Source organism: Buceros rhinoceros, unplaced genomic scaffold, assembly GCF_000710305.1.
Source record: "Buceros rhinoceros silvestris isolate BGI_N320 unplaced genomic scaffold, ASM71030v1 scaffold5317, whole genome shotgun sequence".
NCBI classification, from domain to species: Eukaryota; Metazoa; Chordata; class Aves; order Bucerotiformes; family Bucerotidae; genus Buceros; species Buceros rhinoceros.
The window spans coordinates 49033-70704 of NW_010420324.1; the positions used below are offsets into that span (position 1 = coordinate 49033).

The following is a 21672-nucleotide window of genomic DNA, read 5'->3' on the forward strand; positions in this document are numbered from 1 at the left end:
CACCCCCACCCCGCCCCCCTGCTCAAAGCAGGTTTCACTAGAACAGGTTTCTTAGGACCATATCTAGTCAGGGTGTGAATATCTTCAAGGATGAAGATTTCATATCTCTGTGCTACCTGTTCCAGTGTTCTGCTACTGTCACAGTAGTTTTTTCTTGTGTTTACGTGCAGTTTCCTGTGACTGTGACCACTGCTTCTTGTCCTGTCATTGGGCACCAGTGAGAAGAATCTGGCTCCCTCTGCTTTACACCCTCCCATCAGGCATTCTGAGCGGAGGGGAAGGATCACCTTTCCTGACCTGCTGGTGACACTCTCCCTGGTGCAGCTCAGGATGCTCTTGGCCTTCCTAGGTCCAAAGGCTCATTGATGGCTCATTTTCAACTTGTTTTTCACCAGGATCCACAGGTCCTCTTCTGCAAAACTCCTTTCAGACTGTGAACTCTATGAGATCCTGATAGCCCTTTTCTCTAGACTCTTGAGGTCCCTATGAATCGCAGAGCAGCCGTCTGATCTATTAGCCACTCCTCTCAGTTTGGGTTGTCTGCCACCTTGCTGAGGTTGCACTCAGTCCTGTTTTCCAGGTCATTAATGGAGATATTGAGCAGTATTCACCACTGGGGTACTCCACTAGCACCTGGTCTTTGTGCTGCTCATCAAAACCCTTTGAACCTGGCAGTTCAGACAGTTTTCAGTCTACCTCACTGTCCACTTACCCAGCTTGTACTTCATCGGCTTGTCTATGAGGCTTTTATGAGAGATTGTTATGAAAGCCTGGCTAAAGTCAAGATAAACAACATCTGCTGCTCTCCCTTTATCCACCAAGCTAGTTGCGTCATCAGAGAAGGCTGTCATTGGTTAAGCACGATTTCCCCTTTGTAAATCTATGCTGACTACCCCAGATCATCCTCTTGACTGTGATATGTTTACAGATGTTTTCCAGGATTATTCGCTCCATCACCTTCCCAGGAATTGAGGATACGGAGATAGGCTTGTAGTTTTCTGCATCCTCAGAATCCTTGATCCTCAGAATTCTATATCCATCAAGTATATACTTGAAGTAAATAAATGAAAATGTACATTGGACGCTTCTATGATTCAGCTGGACAGGGTGCTGGGCCATCTTGTCTAGACCATGCTTTTGCCGTGAAAGGTTGGGCCAGATGATCCTTGAAGTCCCTTGCTTCTAACCTGATATTCTATGAAAAGCAAAAATACAGGCTCTATTATGTACTGCAATGTGGTAATAGTCATCAAGGTGGTAAAAGCCACATCAATCTTCTACTTCTGATACAATAAAACCATCACGTAATTTCCAACTTGAGCAGAGGAAAGCATTTCATTTGGAAGACTCTTCTGAGTTTGTTTCCTTATTTCTCCGTTCTTTTAAGTATGTAATGTAAATTTATCTTGTAAAATTTGATAATCTAAATCTTAGAAAACATCATCTCCAGGGGAATCTTAGGTCAGCTTGTGAGTATGTGTCATGTACAGATAGACTGAACTACCACTGGAGATTCCTGTCTTTGTCTCCCGACTATGGAGGGATATTAGACAGCTAGTTTAGACCAGTGACTAGCCTGAAGATGTCTCAAATCAGATGAGAGGAATGTATTAAGCTATTCCCACAGTTTAAGGATGAGCATTAGCACGTCAGTGTTTCTTGAGGCACTTATTTTCTGAAGATTTATTCAAATTATGAGTTGTTAACTAATTTACAAGTGAAAGTACATTTTGCACTTGTAATTACTTACTAGTGGTTTTCAGAATTATTAGTAACACTTCTAAAATTGCATTGAAAGCATTTCTGCATATGCTCTCAGAGAAAACAAGATGGCAATGTAGTAATTTAACCTGTGCTGGAGGTTATCTTACTAACCACAGGTCAATACCAGTATAGAGCCCAGTGAAAAGTCCAGACAGTAATCGCTACCATTAAAAGGGTTCAAGTTAGAGTCAAAATGTTGTGATTTTTTTTTTTTTAAGTGTAAAATCAGGTTCCCACATTCATCTGCAGGTCCATAATAAAGGGCCTAATTTTCTGAACTTCCGAGTATCTACTAGCTTCCTGGCCACTCTAAACTGCATGTTGTTCACAAGAACAAGCACTGGTCCTCTCCAGCTTGTAGCTGATAGGAATCAAGTTATCAATGGAAATGTTAGTTTTGTGCACAAATTAAATGTGGCTAATAGCATTACACCAAGCATTGCCGACAGCTCTATTTTTGAATGTTTCTAGAAACTGAAGAATAAAATATTAAACATTGCAGGTGTTCTTTGGGTCAAACTTCGTATTGATGGGTTGAGAGCAGTGTTTCTAGTTTACCCATGCTATGAAAATACTGTATGTATCAGGTAGTAGTTTCCTACCTCTGTGTGTTGCTGTGGCGGGTGTTCATCTTTAATACAATTAATTGTAGATTGTTTTTAAGATGACACTAAGACTAGTGTTTTGGGGTTTGGTTCTTCTGCTTTAAATTTCAGTTGCTTTTGCAGTCTGATTACATCCCTCAAGTTTAAAATAACAATTTTGCATTCAAAACTGCATAGAAAATGATCATTCTGATTTGGAAAAGATATAGTACTTGAAATCACAGTATTGCATAATATTAGTATGTTCACCTAATTCTTGCACCACTTGCAGATTAATTGTATGGAATTACAAAAACTGAGCTTGATACGCATTATCTCGTCAGATGTTACCTTTCTAGAGGAAGAGACATAACAACATAGAGGGAAGCGATAGTGTGTCATCTTTCATGGTTTATTGGAGCTGTATGAACCCAGATCTTTAAAGAAAAATCTTGCTGTTCCTAGTCCTGCATGTTTGTTGATATACTTAGTTCTCACTCTTACCTTGACTGATGGGCTGTAGTTAATAAAGAGCTCTTGAGAATGTTCCTATCATGCATATTCTTTTCTTGAAAGTGAGGCACCGTATCTAAAAAATACAGGTTAAAATTAGAAGAAAATTATTTTTATTGCATTACTATATATGTTCTATGGTGCATCCAGAGATTAGGATTTGAGAAGACTGTCGGAGAGAAATCATCCTTACAAGCTTCCAATTTTCGAGGAAGACCAAATATTCAAAAGTACCTATAGTCAGAGAATTGTGAAGGTTCCTTTGAAAGGCAAAGTGGTTAATCTTATTTATTATATGGGGAAAACTTGGCACTGGTATCGCCAATGTTCTTTCCTGCTTACAAAATGTTCTTAAACGTGCTTTCACAAACTTACTAACCATTTTTATTCTCCTTTTCTGTAGAACATTCAAGGTATCTCTAAACATCCGGTTAGAATTACAAAGAAACAGTATATAAAAGGTAAACTATGTCTTTATTAACATGAAAAGGCAATTTTATCTAATTGTTTTACCGAGTTATAATGTATTTTAAAGCAGACTAATAGCTCCAGTGTTAAAGAACGGACTAGATTATTGATGCTTAGTTATATATTATCATTTAAACCAATTACTTTTTGCTGATTGTTTCTGCAAAAAGTTTGCTGTTTCAGCACTGATCTAAAGTCACAAACTTTTAGTTACTTTGTTTCCCTTGTCTATCTCACTGTTCCTTTAAGATGAAATTATGCAGCTTAACTCCATTAAATATCCTAGGGATGATTTTGTGTGCATTCAACTCCTAAGACTTCTAAGGACACATTAAATCTGGGTCATTTTCATCAAACTCACAACTAAACAGCAAGAGTTAGTCAGATGCATTGTTTTTGATAATAGAAGAGTTAAAGCAGATGATTCAGAGAGAATCAAAGCAAAGTCTAGAGAAGCATGACCCAAGTGATAAAGAGGGAAACCCACAACAGCAGACTCAATTATTTAAGAGAGATTTGCCAACATAAACTCTCCTGGAACGCCTACAGCTGTAGCTGGGAAACGCTACTCGTTTGTTGCCCTTAGCTCTCAGATAAGGGCAGGCTTGCCTTTTCACCTCCTGCCTTTGAAATAATACAGATCATAAAACAGGAGTCTGTTGAAGACAATGTAAGACTCTGACAGCAGTTTTATCTACTTAATTCATTTTTATAAGTATTTTTTTTAGAAGTTGTTATAAACTACTGTGTAAGCAGCAGCTGTGTAAACCAGAGCTGCATGCATGACTGTGGCACACAGGCCTTTCTGGAAAGAGTCCAATCAATTTTGTTTATGATCTTGTAATATGTGCTTCTCAAAGCACGTATTCCTAAGATTTTCATTTCTGTATCTAGACATGCTTGGGTTTTCCCCTTTTATGCTGATCAGATTAATTCTCTTGTATTTCAAACTAGCATCCCTTTCTACACCAAGGCAAGTGGTATTCCCAGGGTGCTCCGAGTTTGTAACACCTTGTCAATGTACATTATTGCTTTCTGATATTATAGGGGATTTCTGTCGTTAGAATTCAGATGTCTATGCCAGCTCAATGTTCTCAATATTGTTTTCCCCTACCACCTGTAACTCAGAACATTGCTGCAGTGTGTTCAAAGATAAGAAAATATATTTTTGTAGTTCACCTCTATGGACCCTTTCTTCTCTGAATGTCTCCTTTATTAAATGTTCTGTGATATTAGTTATTGCAGATATTTGTTAGCTAGAGTTTTGGGAAGGGTTTGGTTTTGAAAAAAAAGTAATAAGCAGTACTGTACTGTAAGGATGGCAGAGGTAAAGATGTACACAACTGATAGAGTAAAATAATTGTGATGCTGGCAGTTGATGCTCTGCTAGGTGCATACATTGCCATTTGTGTGGTTTTAGTTGTCTTTTTAGTACCTCATTTACAATGTCCAGTGATTTGCATCACAATGTTTTTGAAATGGGGTTTGGGACTTAAATGTCTATCTACTCTCTAGGAAAAGAAGAGGAAATACTAACTATCTCCCCAAGAACGTTGTTTGTTTCAGGAAAGGGATACACATTTTTAGCAGCAGGTAAGACAGTCTGTATTATTATTCTCGTACATGCTAATGTTTGCAGTGCTGTCATCTCTTTTTCCCCTCTCCTTTGGATGACACTTACAAGGCTGTCAAATTCCTTAGCATCAATTAATATTGTTATATGATGGTGCTTCTTAGCGTGCTTTGGAAGTGGGTGATGTGTAAGCCTTGTGAGTAGAAACAAAGAACTAATAAGATTAAATGAGATCTGAAGGTAATGAAAGAATCAGACACCCTGTGATCTGTAGCTGGAATATAACTTCTTCAGGATGAGCTTTTTACAGCACTATGGTTTGGGGGGTTTTTTTGTTGTTGTTGTTTTTTTTTTTAGCATGAGGAAATGTCTGAGCAGTCCAGGCTTGCATTTTAACTTGTGATAGTTTGGTTAAAATGCAGGTATGCTTTCATTTTAGAGTGATAGATTTATTTTAAAACTGCGTTTTGAGCATGAGGAAATGTCTGAGCAGTCCAGGCTTGCATTTTAACTTGTGATAGTTTGGTTAAAATGCAGGTATGCTTTCATTTTAGAGTGATAGATTTATTTTAAAACTGCGTTTTGTAGATTTTTCCCATATTGAGTTAAGGATCCTTGCTCACTTATCATCTGAACCAGAACTTTTGAAGCTGTTCCAAGAACCTGAAACTAATGATATCTTTTCTACGCTGGCTTCTCAGTGGTAAGAGTAAATTTTGATTTTTTTTTTTTTTAATAGTAATTAGGCAAAATAATAACTTAAACTATTGTATTACTGTGTAGTGATAACAAAAGACAGTATTTTGCTACCATATCTGTTGTTAACACTATGAATTATAATGCCTTTCTGTCTTTCTGAGCCCTTTCGTCTCCACGGTGGTAGTTGCCATATGTCCAAATGTTCCAATCCAACTGACCAGTATGAGCCTTGTGGCTAAAACTGATGCAATAAGTCACTGTGAACAATGCATGCTGATAACTTTTTCACTCTATTATTTTACACCAATTCTTTTTTAAAGTCCAGAGCAACAGTTAAGTAGGTTATCCATCTGAAGAACTGCAGAACAACTTTTCTCAATGAAAGTACAAGCATTTTTGAAACCTGCTTGGTTATCCCGTAGATATATGGAAAGATCTCTTTTCTCTTTAGAGTCACCTAGAAGCTTCTATTGATATTATAATAAATTCTTAGCTCTAACATGATATCACTAGAACCTCGTGATGGAATTAAATTCTTATTTTAGTCTGGAGGTATATTTCAAATGTATGCACGAAGATGAGTCAAATTTTGTTTCAGCTCTGGGCAAGGCTCCAGAAATACCATTCTATTCAGGAACCTCACAGTTCTTGGCAGCCGTCAACCTCTTATAGTTGCCTCACAGTAACTTTAAATTTAATGAAATATTACAGGCAAATATTTTTGTCAGACAGAAGTGTCATGGTATGTCTACAAAATCCTTACATAATGATTCTGCTGAATCTTATTTTAAGCTTTAGGAAAGCTAATGCTTGGGAATTACTTTCTGTTGAACCTATTAGATGGCTGTTATTAATTACAGAAACACAAAGTATATATTTAATCTCGTCTAATTTTGGACATCTGTTATATACCTGGAGAGATTTATTTGGCCTATTGTTGATGTCTCCTGTGTAATAAGATCAATTGCACATTAAAAGAGTTGACTTCTCCCTATGGAGAACAAAGTAGTGGCCAGCTCACATGTAGACGTCAGTATTTGTTCTGACAAATTCAGTTCCTCCTACTGGATCACTTCCTGCTTAACTCATCTTGGGTTTTGGAATTTTGTCTTTAATTTATTTAGCACCAAAGAGAAGACATAAAATCACAAGCTTCACAGATACTTTCCCATGCTTATTCATCTCTCATAGTCTACGGTTGGCCAATAAAACCTTAAGGGCAAATGTTTAGTTCATTTACTTGATTGTAGTTGATTCCAACCTCTTGGTATCAAAACGAGTTATGAGAAGGAAGAGCAAAATAACCAACAAACATTTTATCTCCTCTTGGTCTGATTTTCTCAGAAAATCTGTGCAAAGGATATACTAAGGGCATACCAAATGTTTTATCTGTTGGAAGGAATAGCATGTTGTTGCTGTTTGTAAATCTTTTCTAACACATTTAGGACAATCAGAAAACATTGACAAAAAGGGATTTTTCTATAAGAAATCTAGAAAAAATTAATTAGTTTCTGAAGCTCCCTTTCAGAAGAAAAAAAATTAAGTTAATGTCAGTGTCTGATAGCATTCAGCTTCTGAATGCATACAGCTGGTATCTTTTAACAGTTTTTCTGCATCTAAAAATCCTTAGACTAATGAACATGAAATCATACATAGTGAATAATTTATTATTGGACAAAAATCCGAGCCACACCCCAGAATCCAGCCAAGTTTTATATCAGTTTATTAACTTTTTTCCTAAGCTTCATGGCTTCTCCACCGAAATGTTCCTCTATTCCTTAGCTGTCCTTCAGGCTAAAACCTTCTATCTGAAATCCACCCTTCTGAAAAACATTTACAGTTTTTCAGCTGGCAACAAATACACATGGTGGGCAGTTTCTGCAGAGGTTCCCTGATTGAGTTTCTGATTGAATTAAGATCTCTTATGTACAAAAGCTTTCCTTTCATAATTTGGTTAGGCACGCTCTACTGTGACTCAATCTGTCTCTGGGAACTTAGAGGTGCGTCTCTCTTGGAAACCTGTTTCTATTAGACATCGTTCATATGGAATCTTTACACTGGTCAAGGGTGCGGTGTAGAGATGCAGAAGTATGTGTCAACCCAAACCATGTCTATACATTACAGCAAAAGGCTGAATGAAGGTCCTAACTTTCCTGCTAAAATTCAGTGTCATGTGCAATCCCATCCCGAACCCAATAAACCTAGCTGAGAGGCAATCCTCTCTGTGGTGCTGGGCTGTCATCTTATACTCCTATGGCTAGCTTACGGAGATATCTCATTTCAGAAGTAACACAGCTCATGCCAGTCTGGGCTTCCCTGTACTATGCTCAGCGGTTTGCTGTAGATACTACTTGCTGTAGACAGTTTTGTAAGTATTTTGTGTTCTGTTTGACAGAACTGTCTTGAAATTGCTATTCTGATAAAACTCTTAGAGCTGGTGTTAACTAGTCACTTAACACAAGTTTCTGCGTAACATTATGCTTGGTCTCATGTTTTATCTTTGAAGTGATTTTCTTCACATGGTAATAAAGTTCATGAAATTTTATTCCATGGAATTCATGATAAAATAAAAGCAGTGTCTGTTGACCACTTTGCAATAGATTTGCTGTTACAACCTATGAAGAGTAGGCCTTAAATGGCAGGTCAACACCTGCTATTACAGGAACACCATGAGTGCTTTACACTAATGACCTGCTTGGAACTGAATACAAAGTAAAGTTTCAGTGCTTGCCTAAACTTTTAAAAATTCATCATATAACAGATTTCAGCTACCTGCAAAAGATCACCTTGTGTTATATTGTATTGATGTCCTATGGCAGTTGTAGTCCTTTAACAGCCAAATCATCATCCTAGTGCTGAAGATGATGAGAGCTGTCTTGGCAGCTGTCTGACCAGCCAAGAGACCTAACTGCCAGAAGACATCCAAATGACAACAGATGTCAGAATGTTCTCATTTCTTTCATCTAGCTTTAACTGAAGCAATATACACAATAAATGAAAAATAAATAATTGTATTTAAAATGCTGTTGATGGGCTTGTCTGAAAGTCCCTTTCAAAGATAGAGGCTGAAAGACAACTTTAATAAAGTTGTAGTTAGTTTGTGATTTCTTTCTTAGAGGTGAAGTGACTACCAATCTCTTTTAAACTATTCATTCGTCACCCTTCTCAATAGGCTGTTGTTCCTTTGCCATAGTATATACTCATTGACCATATTGGGTCAAAATCCAGGAAAAGTATCTTGATTTAGCTAAGCACTTAATCATGCCATAAATATGTGGTTTTGTCCTGTCTGACGCCTACTTTCCTGATGGAGTGCTTTTTCGAATTGGGATAGTACTGCTTCAGAGTTCCTATGAATCAAGCGTTAAGCTATAGGTAAAATATCTGGATGAGTCCTTTCCTTGCTTCTTTAGGATCTGCCTTAGAGAGCTGGAGATCCCTAGAGGTGATGAGTTCAGCTGCATCCAGCAGAGCATAGTGCTACCCTCCATCAAGGGTAGCCATACAAATGCAACCATATTATTTATGGCTCTGAAGCAGCTTAGTCACTTAGTCGCTTTAATCTTGAAGATGTCGTCACTGTGTTCCAGTGTTTAATACAGACATCTCTGATATCTGCAAATTCTATTTACTTCCTACATATTAGGTTCCTGAACCTGAAATAGAATACAAAACCTAATGTTGGGTTGCCAAGCTCCGTGTACAGTGCCAAAGTATGCAGGGTGAAAAAGGCTATATGCTGACCACAGCACCGCCTAAGAGAAGTTAATGAGGGATTCTAATCAGAAGTTTGCCTTTTAACTCCTCTTAGAAAGCTGGAACAGAGTGAGAAGGACAGCCAGTGGTCCAAAGTTCATATCTGAAGATACCTGCTAGAGGGATAATGTTCTTTGGAAAAAGTGAGCAGGATTCACTCTTTTCAAGTGGCTGTGGAGCCCAGCTTTTACATAAGAGCAAGGTGCTTGGAGACCTCAGTTCAATTTTTTTAAACCTTATAGTATTCAACTCTCTATCTCACCTCCCAGGAAAAGAGCAAGGTTAGACTTAGTATGTTGCAGCTGAGATTCTGTCGAGCAAATACTGTGAAGCTGAAATAATTGGATTGCTCAGTTGAGAGAAGATATGATTTAGGAAAAACATGACATAAGTCTTCAAGGTATATGAAAGGTTTTTGCGGAGAGTTGGGTAGAAAGTGAACTAAACGTAATGAATGGGCTTACACTGCTGAAGAGCTGTTTCAGTTAAATCCTTTGAAGACTAAGGGTAGATAAATATGGAGATGGGTTACCTATGAAGTCTGAGTAATTTCTATCACTGGAAGGAATGAGACAGTTGAACAAATACTTCCAAGGATAGCTTAGGTGGCTTCTCGGTCTCTCTCACAACCGTATTTTTGTGACACCATGCTTTTATTGCAGACTGCTTAGAGCATTCAGTTGGAAAAGGTATTTCCTTTTTTCTGTCCATTTGCGGGGAGTATTTGTTTTTACGTAGTGACTATTGATTTCTGATCTTAGTAGTAGCCACAGATGAAAGATCTATGACTCTCACCTGAGTACTCTAAATAGAACAGTGAGTGTTATCACATTTACTCTCCTTCTGAATTTGTGAATTGCGGTTTGTTTTTTTTTATTGTTCGTTTGAGCTGGCTTCGAGTTTGTTGGCTTCTTTTTTTGCACAGTTGTCCCATTTCTGTGTGATCTTGGAGGATGCCAAACCTGGCCTTGCAATTAGAACATGTTTTCACTGCCTGTCACTGGGAAGCAGAGCTGTGGATGTGAATCCCATCAGGTGAAGAGACAACCAAGTTGCTGTCCCTCAGTAGCTAAGCAAGTGTTCAAGAGTGGTAACTCTTCCACCTTACACAAAGAAAAAGCCAACAAATCCAGACCTGATAGACAGAAGCTATCAGTGTGAATAATGACGTTATCAGATTACATTTCCTAGACTGGGTCCAGCTGGAATCACAGAGGAGATCAGGCAGGCTCACAATGGGTCTATGATGAGCACTTGCACAAAGTAGAATTTTGGGAGCCTTGTTGAACTGTCAGGATATTTCAAGGACATCTGGGATTAAGGGGCCACTTGGTGGAGTGTAAGGGGTTTGTTTGCAGTTCTGGATATAGGCATGCACATACAGTTCTTGAATTTTGTCTAGGTCTCTCAGTTCCTGATGGAATTGCCAGCATAGATTTGTGAGAGATGGACTTCTGCTGAGACTGTGTAATAGAGGACTGGCCAAAAATTAAATGTAGGATGACTGCTCAGAGGTGAGCATCATCCCAGTTGGCCAAGTTACTTAAACTACATGGGTAGATTGAGCTTCAGGTGTCTGCTTTGTTTTAGTGTATATAAAATTATTATGATTTTATGTAGTGAGTGATTCCTAAGGCACGTATTGGCAAGCACCAACGAGGTATTACAGATATGTTGGCAGCCTCTAATCCTCTCAGTTTCTATTTAGATATGTTTATACCATAAATGTCCTAGCTGATTTATGAAAACATTTTGCCCTTTCTAAATTATAACTATGAACTAAGATGTTAAAACATATAGACTATATATCCTCATAGACCAAGAGGTTCAGAGGAAAAGATCCTATAAGTAGGTTAGTTACAAATGGATTGAAGTAGGAGTCCAGTACTTCTTCTATATCCTGAAATTTAGGTATGGGACCCTTAACACCAGGTTATTTATAGTCTCTAGGAACAATATTAGCATATGAAACTCTTCTGCTCTTTTCAGTTTGGAAATCATAATATATGACTCAGCAAACACACAATATTTTGCCCATGTGCAGTGAGTTTTCCTTATATTATGCAGGTAAATAACGAGACCAGAGAAATTTTACTGATCTCTATTAAAAATACTTATGCAGTACTATCTAGTGGAGGAATATCTCTCATACTGATAGTACTATGTAGCAGAGGAATATCTCTAATGCTGTTCAATATGCAGATGTATTTTGTATTAAAAGATAATTACTTGAATAACTGATAACTGCTGCCATTCCAGTATGAAAACAGGCATTGTCTTTAAACTATTAATTTCTATCTCTAAACTATAATTTAACCTGTACACATTAACTACTGATGGTGAATTAAACTAACAAGGTAATTAGTGGATGCTCTTTAAGGGTGATATTTACCCTGATTATACTAATGAAAGGTTGATTTGTGACAGTTGTGTACAATGCTTACACTGAAGGCTGTGCTTTGAGAGAAGGCTGGAGAATTTGGTAGGGGTCTAGTTGCTCCTGTTTCACTTTGAGATCTGAGTTTTGTAAAATCCAACCCACAAAATATTCCTGTCTCTCATCTGTCATCTGCCTCCTCATATTCATGCTATTAGAGCTTTCTTTTGTGGGATGATGAACAGCATAAATACGTGTTCTTCTTCCAGATACTGAATTTACCTTCTAATAAGAACTGGACATAATTGTTCAGGCTAGTGTATGGCTTTCAAAGAGTTAACAAAAAAAAAAAAGGCTGCAGAATAAGAGGACATATCTCTATTTCTTGGTAGCAATGGCAGTTAATATCTAATAGAAGGAAGTGTGTAGCTATCATGTATTTCCAAGGGATTTATAAATTCTTTACCACTAATCATTTTGAAAAACATTCCTGTCTATTTTGGTTGGCTGACACTTCAAGCATGGAAGAGTCCTTAGTTTACACTACCCTTGCCAGAATCAGAGGAACTTGAACACTTGATTTTTTGGTAATCTTGGGAACTGGAGGCTGTTTATAAAATGTACTGAGGATAACAGTCTATCTTTCCTCAGCTGAAGTGTATGTGGGATCTTAGTAATATCTCTTGTGAACCGTTTTGGTAAGAGACAGGCATGATAATTTTGGCTATCACCCAAGAAAAAGCCTACTTGGGATTACCATACTGGAAGGACAGAGATAAATTCAACCAGATTTGAATAAAAAGACCACAGTGCAGAAAGGTTTGTTTTGTTCTTCGCAGACCATCTTCCCCTAGAAAGTGGGGGAAATTTTATTTTTTTTATCACCTGCCAAGGAGGAGACTCAAGGAACTCATTGTATCTAATAATGGCAAGGTGAGCCAAACTGCTGCACACCAGCAGTTGGTCCAGCAGGAACTTTTAGGCACTCTTGTTTTTCCAGCCGCTTGGCAATTCAGGATACCTCCTGACAATAGCTCTGTCTGTTGATATCCTACTGAGTTCTGAAGAATGCAGGAAACAACCAGAGATATTTTGGATATTTCTGAAATAAATCAAAATAAGCCCTCACAGGCTGAATTATACAAAAAGAGAGTGTACTGGGTCTGTTTGAGAAAGATAGGGTCAGGCATGCACATATGCTTGGTCGTAGGCTGACTCACCTGTTTTATACAACCTCATTTCAAATACATTCTTTGTATCAAATAGATTAAAGATTCGTCCTCAGGAAAACACTTTTTTTTTTTGAGATTACTTTATATAAACGTATGGTAGAGCAGAACTGAATTCAGTTAAGCAGCCTATTCCCTTACAGCAAGAGCAAAGGCCAGAAAATCGGAAACGAAAGATAATAGATTTTTGAGAAGCGAGAACCACATCTGTAGCTAAGTGGTTTTTAAACAGATATGCAGATATGAATATTTGTGCTTCTGTATTAATTTTATGAAAATATTATCAAAAAGCTCTTGAATGAGGCATTATTAATCAAGAGAGGTCACTTGTGTGACTTGGGTGTTTGTGAGGTGATTAAGGAGTAATGAAATAACCAGGCTTATCCAGGCAGACTTCCACCAAGGAGTCAGGAAGACCTTTAGCTCCTCTCCTGTCCCTGTTGGCAGACATAGGCTTACAAGGTGCAGCCACAGGGTTACACAGCTCCGTTTCCCCCAGTTAGAGATCTCTCAGCTGTGTTCATTGTCTAAATAAGGAGATTTACCATCTGAGGACTCTTAGAATTCCTTCTTTGTCTGAGAATTTTTTAGGCAGTCCAGGCTATTCCATACACTTCTAATCAGGTATTAGAACATGTAGTCCCTTGGATTAATTTTGCCACTTTCTGTAAACTCAATGTCAAGTCTAAAATGAGTTTGGGTTAACTCATTTCACTTCATGTATAGCCAAATAATGAAATATTTGTTTTCTGAAGTTGCAGTGATGATTCCATGCCATTGAGCACGTATAAGATCGTGAAATTATGTTTTGCAGTATTAAGACAACTTCCAAGCATACCTGCTCTCCACCATGGAGTACTTAAGGTTGCTTCTGGAATCCTGCCTCTGAAGAGGGTGGAGTGTATTACATGGCAGTTCCCTTACATAAGTGTAACTGAACATCCCTGCTGGATTCTCTCTTTAGAAATGTGGGACTATGTTGTGATCTTTCAGCTCTGAAGTTCGGCGGTGTAACTCAGCTGGTATTGATTCGCTGTAGATCTGGAGGTCCTAAACTCATGTTACCTGCTAGGAGTGTCTCACTAAGGGCTGACATAATATTTCTCTCATTATCATTGGATTGCCCGGTTTTGTAAAACTGATACAATGTTCTAACTCGTTTCAAGGCTTCATCTTATTTGTGAAATAGATTCTGAAGAAACTGTTTTTGCAGTAGTTTTCCCTGAATAATTATTAGTACTTATCCATCTCTCATTGTTTATGTATCATTGTTCTATTGTATTCATTGTATTATTGTTCTATTATGAACAATATCTAAAATATCTCTCATTTGTATCTTGTACCTTTCTATTTTTATTCAGAGTATTACTGATAAGTGAGGAATCAAGAATTTATTTCATATATGCAGTTCAGAGAGAGACAGTTTCAGTTTGAAGGGGAAGGCATGCTTCTCCGAATCAAGTCACATTCAGGGGCAGGTGTTCTGTGGCAGAAAGTCTAATTGTGAGGATACTACTCATTATGAGTCTGGTGTTTAATAATAACAACTTATTTGGTGAAATAGTTGTGGGTGAGGCTGTATCACTTGCAGCTCCTGTATTGCTGCAGATTTTTTAGGATTGTTCTTGAGAAATTTTTTAAACCCATGAGGTATTACAGTATAAGCTTGAATTCCTGTGAGAATAGGTGTGGTCTTCTGTGGTAGGAAAAGGTGTTGGCAAGGTGGCAGCAATTTCTGAGAAACAGAGAAGCATTCAGAAGAGAAGCTCTTGTATGAAGTGAAGCAGAATCTCTCACATTGCTCGTTAATGCTTTATGCTTGGTAAGAGAATGCCTACTCTTACACTGGAGTATAAGATTAGAGGACTTTTTTGGTAATAAAATTGTGGCAGGTGACAATGTCATAAACTCCTTTTTATAAATTGGCAAGGCCTCAACTTAGAACTAGTTGTGACTGATACAATGCTGTTGAAGAGCTGTTGAATGCCTTATTCCTCTTCTGGCTAGAAAACTCCTTTTATTTCCTACAGTTTGTATACCCAAATTATTCTTGCCAATGTCGCACCTTTACTTTCTATCTCTCCTTGCCCCCCAGTGTTTGCTTTGTATAAATACTTCAGAAAGGCGATCAACTGTGTTCTTAACATTCCTTCTTTAAGAAACAAGACAAATTTTCTTAGGGTATTTGTCATCAAAAATACCTTAGTAAGTAAAACTTACTAAGTTTTTAGTAATTACTTAGTAATAGTACTTACTAACTACTATTAGGAACAGCTAGTTATGACTACATGGAACTTCCATGTACCTTAATCTGTCATATTTTCTTGGTAAGGAAAATAAACCCCTGTGTCACTGACCGACTGTTTCATTAAACTGCTTTAGTTACCAAAGCTAGGTTTTTTTTTAGCTGGCTCTGAAATCTCTGCACCAGAACACATTCTTGAGAACACTTGTATCATGGTCCAGAAACAATTTTGGAACAGCCATGAAACTGGGATAGCAGAATGATGAATGAAACAAAGAAATAATGACTTGAGAGGCAGCCTTTATACTAATAAATGTAGTGCCAGGGATGTTCCTGGTTGCTGGCACTCAAAATCTGGGTTGGTAAACTGATCTCTGTCATGGTCATGGCTCTGGACCAAACAGTTCCTGGGCACAGTTCCTGAATTAGCATGGGGTAGGGATTATTTCCACCAGGCTGCTTGATGCAGCACCATGTTTGGATGGAAGGAGAGTTTTAAAGTATGGATATGTGGTGGTGTTTTCCAGTTAGCCCCGGTGCTGCAGAATATTTATGGGCAGGTGTAATTTTTTAATATTGACATAGCATCTCCTTTTACATGGTTGGTTTGGTTTTGGTTTTTTTTTTCCTCTATTCAGTATTCTGGTAGTCTACGACCACCAAATTCATGTTTCTTGAACATGGTCAAGACCAAATTATGTTAACTACCCCAGGTAAAATTTCACCAATATATTGTGCAGCAGTACTGATATTGTCCCGACACTGGAAATAGTTCACTTGACACATCCTGAAATTAAATTCAGGCTTGTTTGCATTAGGCAAGAAAGCACTAATTCTAGCTTGAGATTTTCATCACTCTCTCAATAAACATCACTTGTGAATATATGCCTGTTTGTTAATGAATTATTGTGGTAACTGTTACATTTTTGCGTAATAAAAGAAACGTACTAAAGGATGGTACTCAAAAGATTCTGACAGGAAACACTTGAAAATTGTGGCATTTGCAAATATAATGTGCCTGATAGCTGTAATAATTTTTGTTTTGCCTTTGGAATACCCTTGTTAGTTAGCTCTGCCTCCACAAATGAGGGTTTAAATAAATATATGTATATATTTTTGAACTTTACTGTGAGATACAGGAGACAGATCTAGGTTTTGGCTTGTGATGTTTAATTATTGCCGTATGTTTTTTTTCAAAGAACATTCACATAGTGGTTTAATTAGCTATCGCTTTCTCCACCTACTCCCTTCTACTCTCTTATCCCATCTTCACTCACCACCCCCCCAATAACGACAGTAAATTTAGTAAAAGAGAGGATGTTCATTTGCCTTCTCAGAATAAGAGTTCTAAAACATCTTAAACTCTGAGTTCAATGCCTCATGGGTGTTGGAATATTTTAACAGTTTTGCAGCAAAGCAATTTCTATCTGTTTTGAAAGCTCACTTGCGATAGTTGATAGTAATGAAATGTAACACTTGTCTTGCTTTGCTCTCTGACAGACTGTCTGTATGGCAGCTTATGGAAATTTCACCTTGTCGTTTATAGTCCCTCAGAGAAGTGCGGCTGTGGCATTTGTTTAGACTAGCAGATAATAAGGCAGAGGGAATAAAGTCCTCAGGAAGCATAATGGCTTTTGTTTTTAGAAGAGCTGAAACAATAGCTTTGAAGAAACCAGGTTGTTAACTACAAGTTTGACCAGACAGCTTAATTTGATGTCATGTTGGTAGCTTATTATTATTGCACATTAAATGCTTTCTTAGCATTCAGGAATAAATAAAAAATGAAGCTTTAGAATTGTCACTACCACACAAACTAGTGAAAAAACAAGCGCTGTGAAGGTTGGACAGTCCTCAGTTGTTACGTGATATCTGATAACATTTACCTTTGCTGTTTCATGGAGAGGCTTTCTTGTGTGTGAAAAACTATCTCCAAATAGTCATCTCCTTCTAGAGTGACTTTGATAAAACGCTACATTTTGAGCACTCTCTGGAGCTTGATAAAATGTTTCTGTTTATTTCATGACAAAATCAAGACTGCAAAGGCAATTAATTCTTTGCTTTTACTTTTTCAGTTTGCATTTGATCCCTTACATTGCTGTTTTATACAAATGGCCTCTGACAAATTTTATTTATAGACCCCTTAATCTGTTTACATGTATTTGTTCTTTCAGTGATGGTGCCCATCACTGATGTTCGCAGTCGTGCCTGAAGCTGTGAGTCAGTTACCCTGAATTCCTTTTACTCAGGGTAAAAGACCCTAAAATAAGAAAGAAGACCCTAAAATAAGAAAGCCCTCTGGTTAATTGATTCCTTCAGAAATCACATGACTCAGAAATAAATATCCCTTGTCCATGTAATTCACTATGTAATAAATAAGGACTACAGATATGAAAAGAAAGCTGGATTTTTTGTTCCTGCAGGAGTGAAGGAGAGAGAAGTAGAAGGCTGCAGGTTAGGATGTTCTCATTCAAGCACCTTCATCTGTGTCAGGGACTTCTTTTAACTGACAGGTGTCCAGAATTGCACATTTTTAAAGAAAAATCTCTAAGTGAACTTTTCTGTCAAGAGCACTGAAAATAAGTGCTATGTAATTTCTCTTTAATATCCAATATCTGGGGCATCAACATGCTGGTAAATAGCTTAATAAAGATAATGGATCACTTTACTCCCAAATGAATCTTTCAACAAATTGTTTCTGGTGATAGCTATAATTTCAGACATGACCTTGTTGCAATTTCTTTATCTGGTTCCCTACTTGCAACAGAAGACTTCTGGCCCACAGAGGAAACTGCAAAGACCTGTCTTTATCTTCTGTGAAATACATGAAAGCTAGATATCATTATCTTTAAAAGAAGGTTGAGGTCTAATGAAGTAAATCTTCATGCAATGGACTTTAGAGGCTACTCAGACAAAATAAATTATTTTATCATTAACCACTGGAAGGACTTTTAAAATCCCAAAGTCTTGCAAAAGGGTTTTATAGGGATTATGAAGCTTTTCCTGGTGTTAAAAAAGATATAAAAAAAATAAAATGCAGTTTGGTAGAGTGGCATACAAAGAGGAAAAAGAGACACAATGACAAAAATGTTGCAGAGCTGGCGGTAGCGTAAGAAGGATTACATCAAGCTGACAGTGCTATAGTCTTTCATTCAAAGAAATTGAACATAACTCAAAGCTTTAATAAAAACCTCTAAACTAAACTTCCTGAGTGGGAGGTTGTGACCTTCTTCCCCCAGTGTTTGGGTACACGACCCCTGTATTGATATGGGAGATCCGTGCCAGGGATTCTCCCATGTGCAGTGCCCACTGGAAGACAGCTCTGCCTCTCCCGATGCTGGATGGCAATACATATACATGAAATGGGGACCCTGTGTATTACCCTTTAGATAAGGAGAAGGAGATGTGAGCAATCTGGTGTACTACTAATGACATCCCAATATCCTAGTTTGTCAGTTCATTTATTGGTGCTTATCCTTGGGTTTCTTTGTGTTATTCTGTAACCTTATATCTCATTTATGCAAACCAGGTTATGATAAAAATGTGAATACAAGTGTTTGACATAACATCTGGATCAGACATGAGGAGTGTTTAGAAGTGACATTGACAAAGAAAAGGAAGAGGAACTTACTATATACTTAGGTTGCATGAGAACAGTCTACATGTTAGCTATTTCACCTACTGTTTCCCTTCTGACAAGATGTTTGTCTGCATTTCATTCTTTGTAGATGCTTCTTTCCTTTTTTTTAGAAATGTATCTTATTTCCACTCTTCTGAGCAGTCTAAACAAATTTAATTTTTCATAATGGTGTCTCTATGCTCTTACGAGGAAGACAGTCTAGCGACTTGCTTAGAACATAGCTGGGTACGTGTCTCATAGTTATATAAGGCATGTGTGTGTGGTTTTCACTGGATGTTCTGTATCAAACAATAGGTCGAAACTGTGTATGGTGAAAATATCTGAATGGGCTAGTTGTACTTTGTGCCTGGCTCTTCACTGACATGCGAGGCAAGAGTAGTGATAGTTTTATATGTCAGTGGGGAAACTGTTTCCCAATCTCTTCCTTTTTCTGTGTGTTGTAACAGAGATTAGCCAGACAAACGTTGTTCCGATATCGCTTCTGCATGTTACCTTAAAAATATCCGAGAGAGCTTATGCCTGAGCCTTGTCAGCTTTTTCCATTAGACATGGAATAGCAGCTTTCCAAAACATTGCTTGTTCTTGCACGTTGTGTTAACAGTGAGCGGACTAGGTTAGGTTTAATAGTGAGCTTTTCTAAAGTCAGTACCAGTTTCATATGTCTACACAAAGTTCCAGGCACAAACTTCCAAAATATGAACTCCTCAGCTGCTATTAAATAGCAACAGGTGATTAAAAATGAGGGATTTATATAGTTCACTAGTGAGATTTTAAAAAGCTGTAAAAGCAGTCAGATGAATGAATGTGTATTCACTCATGTTCTCTCATTTATTGGACATTAATGACCATGTATAAAAGTGATTTTATGGCACTCCTTTCTTTTCCCACATGAACAACTCACCACTAGGACTTGGATTAACTGGCAGATGCAGGAGAGCAGCCAAGACCTTTGTGGGTGTTACGACTGAGCTTAGCTTGGCCGGAATGTAATGCAGATCAAGGCAACGCATGTCTGCCAGATATTGTGAGAAGTTTGTTCTGCCTTTTCCTGTGCATAAACAGGCGACTTCCGTCACCATAGAACTTTTCCCAGAAATGCTGGAATGTCTTATCACATTCTTTTAAGACTGATTTCCTTCCATTTCTACCTGTTATCAAAGTTGAATTTTGGCATTGCTCAAACTTTATGCCCTGTGTGGCCTCTGTGATTTTTCTGTGTTTGTATATATAACATTTGCATTAACTTGTTTTTATTGACATTCTGTACGTTTAAAATAAATCCATCCAGATCTCCGCTCTGTATCAAATATGTTATTCTGGTTTATAGAATAACACTTGTTTTAAAGTTACAGATATGATTGACATATTTTTCTGGGGTATAAAGAAACTTGGTATGCATGTTTTAAAGACTTTAGATTTATTTCAGCAGTAACATTTTCAGTTGTCCATTAGACTCGATTAATCTATGGAAACGTATACTGAATTTTGGAGAAAGTATAGAAAATATTCAAGATCTTATATCTGAAAAAGTAACAAATCCCATATGCCTAGTTTTAAGCTTCATGTCCGCATTCTGTGTTTCTTACTAATAATTTGATGTTATCCTTCTTCGTTGTTTCACTAGAAAATTGTTCTCCGTTTTTTTCACTCCAGGAATTAAGCAACTATTGCCTTTTAGGCACACAGCCCAGTCATTAGTAGAAGCACCTTTATAAAGAGTTTGTGTATCTCTACTCTCGCATGTTTGTCAGATTTTCTACAGTTTTCAGCTGTAAGTTGTTTTGCTGTGCTCACAGACCTTTCCAGATTGATTTGCTCTGCTCACTACTTCTAAGGATAATGAGATCTGTTAACTTCAACATGTCTTCCAGTACCAAAGTCCATTCTTTATTCTCCCTAACAGATGCGTCTCAAGAAAAGTACTATAAAGCAAAGAACTTGCAAAACAGTAATAAAGAAAGAAAGGTAAAGGACAAACAAATCAGAGATGTGGAAATAGACTGAGACAAGTATGCAGGCAAGGACAGGCATGTAGGAAGTGAAATATTGCACGTTGGGAGATGGCAAGTCAGGAGGAGTTTGAAGATGATGATATTGATTATGAACTTGATCAAATAGCATATTTGAGAGAGACAGAGTGAGTAGTAAGAAGGATGTCATAAATTGGAAAAAAATTGTTTCAAGCTAGAACTAATAAGTGCATATATATTTCCTGCAGGATTTGCTATTTCCACAGTAAAACCTGCACCAAATTCTTTCTTCTCTTGGGCTATTTTTTCTGCATCAGTTTCTATTACATTGAATTAACATTCTTCCTGTTCCTCCAGATGTACATACAGTACTGGGTGAGATGAAGTCTACCTCCATGTCACTGGGCTCAGCAGCTAAGGCTTTTTTATGCCCATTCAGCTTCCTTTTTCCAGTTCAAGTTTATTCGAAAACGATGCATCTCTACTATAGATCTATTTTACATCGTACCACAATTCAGCACTGAGTATTTTCATGTGTTAGATAGCTTGCTTAGTGATTGCAGTTTAAAAATGTCTTACACAAGCAAGCAGATAACAATGTCTCGTTTTTTCAATGTCGTGGTGTTCCATGATGAGTCCAAAGCCAAACTAAAGATCATAACTTTAGATAGGTTCTCACAGTACTATTAAAATAAACAAATTGCCACAAATATAAATCTGTTCGCAGAGGAAATGGGCTGAAGAAGAAAGACCAGTGGGGATTTCTAACTCAGCTGCTGCGTTTCTGAGGAATTGCCCTCCATCCCCCTGCTTTTGTTATTCAAAGGAACAGTCTTCACCTCAAACTACAGGAATGC

The 21672-nt window shown here is 37.6% G+C and overlaps 1 protein-coding gene across 1 annotated transcript in view; it reads left to right on the forward strand.

Moving 5' to 3' along the window:
* POLN (polymerase (DNA directed) nu) overlaps positions 1–21672 on the forward strand; it is a gene marked incomplete at its 3' end in the record, with an annotated part of 64193 nt that overhangs the window by 39177 nt on the left and 3344 nt on the right. Inside the window, 4 exon segments of the mRNA XM_010139261.1 lie at positions 2708–2812; positions 3265–3322; positions 4845–4922; positions 5491–5605. Coding sequence (XP_010137563.1) covers positions 2708–2812; positions 3265–3322; positions 4845–4922; positions 5491–5605 — 356 coding nt within the window.